At 43.1% G+C, this 7,500-nt stretch overlaps 1 protein-coding gene across 1 annotated transcript in view; it reads left to right on the plus strand.

Moving 5' to 3' along the window:
• LOC115163904 (phosphatidylinositol 3,4,5-trisphosphate 5-phosphatase 2A-like) overlaps positions 1-7,500 on the plus strand; it is a 71,862-nt gene that overhangs the window by 61,281 nt on the left and 3,081 nt on the right. Inside the window, exons 17-21 of the mRNA XM_029716105.1 lie at positions 294-383; positions 500-613; positions 2,320-2,496; positions 5,449-5,604; positions 6,410-6,494. Of these exons, the coding sequence (XP_029571965.1) occupies positions 294-383; positions 500-613; positions 2,320-2,496; positions 5,449-5,604; positions 6,410-6,494 (622 nt within the window). The remainder of the gene's footprint in view (positions 1-293; positions 384-499; positions 614-2,319; positions 2,497-5,448; positions 5,605-6,409; positions 6,495-7,500) is intronic.

Consider the following 7,500-nt stretch of genomic DNA (forward strand, 5'->3'; position numbering starts at 1 on the left):
CTCTGTACATCTATTTACTGTATAAACAGGGTTTTCCAAACTCAGTCCTGTGGCCCTCAAGAGGTACACTTTTAATTTTTTACCCTAACACTACACAGCTGATTCAAATGATCAACCAATCATTAAGCTTTGATGGTTTGAATCAGCTGTGTAGTGTTAGGGTAAAAAATAAAAGGTGTACCTCTTGAGGGCCCGAGGACTGAGTTTGGAAAACCCTGTTCTGTTTCAGTTGCCGTATACTCCTCGTGCTGGCGTTTAGCACATCATGTGATGAAATCATGTTTCCCTCTCAGGCTGTACAGATGACATGGTGACCAGTGACCACTCCCCAGTGTTTGGTACGTTTGAGGTGGGGGTCACCTCGCAGTTCGTCTCCAAGAAAGGTACGGCCACTCGCTATGACAACCACATAGTTATTTGTTTCATCAGCTCACTATAAGCCCGAGGGTTTTTAACATTGCACCTCTACCCGACCCCCTCTCCCTGTCTCTCTCTCCAGGTCTGCCTAAGTCCTCTGAACAGGCCTATATAGAGTTTGAGAATATTGAGGCCATAGTGAAGACGGCCAGCAGAACCAAGTTCTTTATCGAGTTCTACTCTACCTGCCTGGAGGGTGAGACACACACACACACACACATACACACCCATACCTACACACACGCACGCACACACCTACACACACACACACATACACACACCTACAGCTACACATACACGCACACACCTACACACTAGAGGTCGGCCGATTATGATTTTTCAACGCCGGTGCCGATTTATTGGAGGACCAAAAAAGCCGATACCGATTAATCTTTTATATATATATATATATTTGTAATAATGACAATTACAACAATACTGAATTAACACTTTTATTTTCACTTAATATAATACCTCAATAAAATCAATTTGGTCTCAAATAAATAATGAAACATGTTCAATTTGGTTTAAATAATGCAAGAACACAGTGTTGGAGAAGAAAGTAAAAGTGCAATATGTGCCATGTAAAAAAGCTAACGTTTAAGTTCCTTGCTCAGAACATGAGAACATATGAAAGCTGGTGGTTCCTTTTAACATGAGTCTTCAATATTCCCAAGTAAGAAGTTTTAGGTTGTAGTTATTATAGGAATTATAGGACTATTTCTCTCTATACCATTTGTATTTCATATACCTTTGACTATTGGATGTTCTAATAGGTACTTTAGTATTTCCAGCCTAATCTCGGGAGTTGATAGGCTTGAAGTCATAAACAGCTGTGCTTCAAGCATTGCAAAGAGCTGCTGGCAAATGCAGGAAAGTGCTGTTTGAATGAATGCTTACGAGCCTGCTGCTGCCTACCACCGCTCAGTCAGACTGCTCTATCAAATATCAAATCATAGATTTAATTATAATATAATAAACACACAGAAATACGAGCCTTTGGTCATTAATATGGTCGAATCCGGAAACTATCATTTCAAAAACAAAACATTTACTCTTCAGTGAAATACGGAACCGTTGCGTATTTTATCTAACGGATGGCATCCATAAGTCTAAATATTGCTCTTACATTGCACAACCTTCAATGTTATGTCATAATTATGTAATATTCTGGAAAATTAATTACGGTCGTTGTTAGGAAGAAATGGTCTTCACACAGTTAGCAACGAGCCAGGCGGCCCAAACTGCTGCATATACCCTGACTCTGCTTGCACTGAACACAAGAGAAGTGACACAACTTCCCTAGTATAATATTGCCTGCTAACATTCATTTCTTTTAACTAAATATGCAGGGTTAAAAATATATACTTGTGTATTGATTTTAAGAAAGGCATTGATGTTTATGGCTAGATACATTGGTGCAACGACAGTGTTTTTTTGGTGAATGTGCTTGTTAAGTCATCACCTGTTTGGTGAAGTAGGCTGTGATTCATGATAAATTAACAGGCACTGCATTGATGATATGCAACGCAGGACAAGCTAGATAAACTAGTAATATCATCAACCATGTGTAGTTAACTAGTGATTATGTTAAGATTGATTGTTTTTTATAAGATAAGTTTAATGCTAGCTAGCACCTTGCCTTGGCTCATTGCTGCACTCGTGTAACAGGTGGTCAGCCTGCCACGCAGTCTCCTCGTGGAGCGCAATGTAATCGGCCATAATCGGTGTTCCAAAATATTGATTACCGATTGTTATGAAAACTTGAAATCGGCCGTAATTAATCGGCCGACCTCTACTACACACACACACACACACACACACAAAGTTCTACTCTAGAGACTTAATTATGTTTATTTCCACTGTCTTTCTCTTGCTCTGTCCCTCTCCCTCTCTCCATAGAGTTTAAGAAGAGTTATGAGAATGACAGTCAGAGCAGTGACAATGTCAACTTCCTGCGTGTGGGCTGGACCAATAAGCAGCTGACCACGCTGAAGCCCCTCCTCTCTGAGATAGAATATCTCCAGGACCAACACCTGCTGCTCACCGTCAAATCACTGGATGGATACGAGTCTTATGGTACAACTGGCTGCCTGTCTGTGTGTGTTCTGTCTCCAAGTGTGTGTGTTCTGTCTCCAAGTGTGTGTGTGTGTTCTGTCTCCAAGTGTGTGTGTGTGTGTGTCTGTGTGTGTGTGTGTGTGTGTGTGTGTGTGTGTTACAGGTTTTCCGTTAGGAAATGTGGTGCTGTACATTTGACCTGCAGCATTATAATGTACAGGACCCATATGCATTGGGTGTGTAACCTGATTAGGGCGTCCACCCACAGTGCTCAGAATCACAGAAATCACATTTACTACATATTATGCTAATTCATATTAACAGAACATGCAAGTGGAGGATGCAATGCTGTGGGTCCTTCTTACCTAATTCAATTACGCACTTTAAAGATTCTAGAAAAAGTGTCCACGTTTACTTTTCCTCAGCCAACAAGACGATTAACCAACAGCGAAATCACTTGACTATGTCAATCTACTATCCCCCATAGTATAGAAGTTGACCGATTCTATTGGTCAGCTTGTCGTTCTGGTGGAGAAAGGAGTAGCCTATTCCAAACTGACTCTGGGACAGTTATGGGAGGATAGATCCCAGACTCAGACAACCAGTAAAGCTAGGCTATATCATGGTTTAGTTTTTTACCAGATCAGCACATTTAGCTTGATAAATGATTTATTCACGTCATAGCAGCAATGCTGACATGGCAGTAGGCTACAGATGTCAGATCTTACCTTGATAACTATTTTGTTGCCTGGTGTATCAGGAAATTCAAATGAGCCTTGTGATTGGCTGAAAATGAGCAGTTGTCTTTCTCTCCAAGCGGGGAAGTCGAGTCATTGGGATCAGGGCTCGCTATCTTAAAATAACGTTGTCTCTCGCTCAAACGCTATAGGCCTACGTCCTATTACTGCAACATTCAAATGTACAATGATGTGTCTGAAGTGCAGTCTGCCAGCCCAAGCCCTTCTGTCACAAATAATGTCATCTCCCTAATGACTTGATTTATCTCCACATTTTAAATATGGAGAGTCCAGGGTCATTTCACCACCAATCTTGATAAGAAAGGACCATACCAGACACTTGTGCCAAATACATTTGATTTACAACAGTGGATCACACTCGTTCAAGTTCAGCATAGCTAGCAGGCGAAGCAATTCACATGTCTTACTAGCTAATCAAATGATATCTGCAGCATCTCTGGCTGTAGCCGACCATCAAACCGTTTTTAATCACTCCAAATAACAACAACGTAGCTATAGTTTGTCTTATATAGTCTTAGCACTGCATGGATCACTGCATGGATCACTGCATGGATCACTGCATGGATCACTGCATGGATCACTGCATGGATCACTGGTGTGGCTGACTGCATGGATCACTGCATGGATCACTGCATGGATCACTGGTGTGGCTGACTGCATGGATCACTGCATGGATCACTGCATGGATCACTGCATGGATCACTGCATGGATCACTGGTGTGGCTGACAGCATGGATCACTGCATGGATCACTGCATGAATCACTGCATGGATCACTGGTGTGGCTGACTGCATGGATCACTGCATGGATCACTGCATGGATCACTGCATGGGTCACTGCATGGATCACTGCATGGATCACTGCATGGGTCACTGCATGGGTCACTGCATGGATCACTGCATGGATCACTGCATGGATCACTGCATGGATCACTGCATGGCTGACTGCAGCATCGCTGTACGGTGCTTTCAACATGTCTTGTAGTTGAGTAGCCAGTCTGGGCTACTGCTCTAATGTTGCTGTAAAAGGCCTACATGTTTCTCCTTTGCATGATGTTTTGTTGCAGGTTTTGTTTTTTGGTTATTGCCAAGCTTTAAAAACCGAAGCCAGACTCCAACATTTTAGTAGCTTAGCTAGGACTGTGGCATGTCTGTAAACGGGACAAACGAAAGCAGCGACGTGAAGTTAAATTCACTGATGCGTGCGCATCAGGCTGTAATTTGTACTCGCTTGTGTGTCCTATTTAGCCCGCGGGCCTTGTGTTTGACACGTGTGCGCTAGCCTATTAGCCACGTTATGACTGACTTGGGATCATTGCCTTTGCTAGTTACAGTCTTCTGTTTTTGTTCAAAATATTGAGTAATTGAAACTGAAACGGTGCATCCTGAATGGGTGGCGGCAGCAAACAATGTACCAGGCCAGCTGTAATTTACAACCTGATAGCAGTATTTGTTGGACTACCAAGACATGTATTGGTGAATTATATTAATCATGATTTTGACAACAATTCTTGACAGTTTTTTTTGTTAAATAGAACCTCTTTTTAGTACCTTATCAAGTTGGTTATGAAGTATAAACTGGGAATCATATATTTTTGACTGATTATGCTTGTCTGTTTGTTTCATATCTGCAAAGTAGTTCAATTGCCTTCTGTTCCACTTTAAGTAAAAGTACTGTTACTTAGGTTGTAATTTAAATAAGAGTCATAACAACTAACAAAAATACACACGTGCAATTTAATTCCACTAAATTATGTAAATTAGCCTATAGACCAATCAGCACCAGTAATGTATTTCAATTGACTGTTATTATTTAACTAGGAAAGTCCGTTAAGAACAAATTCTTATTTACCCCATTCTTATTTACCCCAAACACTAACCTGGACAACGCTGGGCCGCCCTATGGGACTCCCAATCATGGTCGGTTGTGATACAGCCTGGAATCGAACCAGGATCTGTAGTGACGCTTCTAGCACTGAGATGGAGTGCCTTAGACCGCTGCGCCACTCGGGAGCCCTATTTCATCAATGAATAGACAAAAACATATATATTTTGCAATGGGATTTTTTGATTTTCCCTGACAATTGGTCAGTGCCAATTTTATTTATCGGCTTTTCATTTATTTATTTTTGTCAAAAGCCGTCTATTTTCGGCTAACAAATCCCTGGTGTGTTATACTAATCGTGTGTGTGTGTGTGTGTGTTTCTTCCCCTCAGGAGAGTGTGTGTTGGCTCTGAAGTCGATGATAGGAAGTACAGCACAGCAGTTCCATACCTACCTGTCCCACAGAGGGGAGGAGACGGGCAACATCAGAGGTTCTATGAGGGTCCGTGTGCCAGCAGAGAGGATGGGCACCAGGGAGAGGCTCTATGGTAACACACTATGTGTGTGTCTCTGTGTGTGTCTCTGTCTGTCTGTGTGTGTCTCTGTGTGTGTCTCTGTCTGTGTGTGTCTCTGTGTGTGTCTCTGTGTGTGTCTCTGTGTGCGTCTCTGTGTGCGTCTCTGTGTGCGTCTCTGTGTGCGTCTGTGTGTGTCTCTGTGTGTGTCTCTGTCTGTGTGTGTCTCTGTGTGTGTCTCTGTGTGCGTCTCTGTCTGTGTGTGTCTCTGTGTGTGTGTGTCTCTGTGTGTGTGCGTCTCTGTGTGCGTCTCTGTGTGTGTCTCTGTGTGTGTCTCTGTCTGTCTCTGTGTGTCTCTGTGTGTCTCTGTGTGTCTCTGTGTGTCTCTGTCTGTCTCTGTGTGTCTCTGTGTGTCTCTGTGTGTCTCTGTGTGTCTCTGTGTGTCTCTGTGTGTCTCTGTCTGTCTCTGTGTGTCTCTGTCTGTCTCTGTGTGTCTGTCTCTGTCTGTCTCTGTGTGTCTGTCTCTGTCTGTCTCTGTGTGTCTTTGTCTGTCTCTGTCTGTCTCTGTGTGTCTCTGTCTGTCTCTGTGTGTCTCTGTGTGTCTCTGTGTGTCTCTGTGTGTCTCTGTCTGTCTCTGTGTGTCTCTGTGTGTCTCTGTGTGTCTCTGTGTGTCTGTCTGTCTCTCTGTCTGTCTCTCTGTGTCTCTGTCTGTCTCTGTGTGTCTTAGTGTGTCTGTCTGTCTCTGTGTGTGTCTGTGTGTCTTAGTGTATCACTGTGTGATTGCTTGATTAATGTCCTGTAGAGTGGATCAGTGTGTGATTGGTTGATTGATGTCCTGTAGAGTGGATCAGTGTGGATAAAGATGAGACGGGAGGACCCAAAGGCAGATCCACTCTGCCCCCCCGATCAGGACACGACTACGTCAAGTGAGTAACCCACCTCCCTCCTCCCATTCCTAACCACACTGTGGAGTGAAACCATGAACTCATTCCTAACCACACTGTGGAGTGAAACCATGAACTCATTCCTAACTACACTGTGGAGTGAAACCATGAACTCATTCCTAACCACACTGTGGAGTGAAACCATGAACTCGTTCCTAACCACACTGTGGAGTGAAACCATGAACTCATTCCTAACCACACTGTGGAGTGAAACCATGAACTCATTCCTAACCACACTGTAGAGTGAAACCATGAACTCATTCCTAACCACACTGTGGAGTGAAACCATGAACTCATTCCTAACCACACTGTGGAGTAAAACCATGAACTCATTCCTAACCACACTGTGGAGTGAAACCATGAACTCATTCCTAACCACACTGTAGAGTGAAACCATGAACTCGTTCCTAACCACACTGTGGAGTGAAACCATGAACTCATTCCTAACCACACTGTGGAGTGAAACCATGAACTCATTCCTAACCACACTGTGGAGTGAAACCATGAACTCATTCCTAACCACACTGTGGAGTGAAACCATGAACTCATTCCTAACCACGCTGTGGAGTGAAACCATGAACTCATTCCTAACTACACTGTGGAGTGAAACCATGAACTCATTCCTAACCACACTGTGGAGTGAAACCATGAACTCATTCCTAACTACACTGTGGAGTGAAACCATGAACTCATTCCTAACCACACTGTGGAGTGAAACCATGAACTCATTCCTAACCACACTGTGGAGTGAAACCATGAACTCATTCCTAACCACACTGTGGAGTGAAACCATGAACTCATTCCTAACTACACTGTGGAGTGAAACCATGAACTCATTCCTAACCACACTGTGGAGTGAAACCATGAACTCATTCCTAACCACACTGTGGAGTGAAACCATGAACTCATTCCTAACTACACTGTGGAGTGAAACCATGAACTCATTCCTAACCACACTGTGGAGTGAAACCATGAACTCATTCCTAAC

This window comes from Salmo trutta, chromosome 26 (genome assembly GCF_901001165.1).
Source record: "Salmo trutta chromosome 26, fSalTru1.1, whole genome shotgun sequence".
Lineage (NCBI taxonomy): Eukaryota > Metazoa > Chordata > Actinopteri > Salmoniformes > Salmonidae > Salmo > Salmo trutta.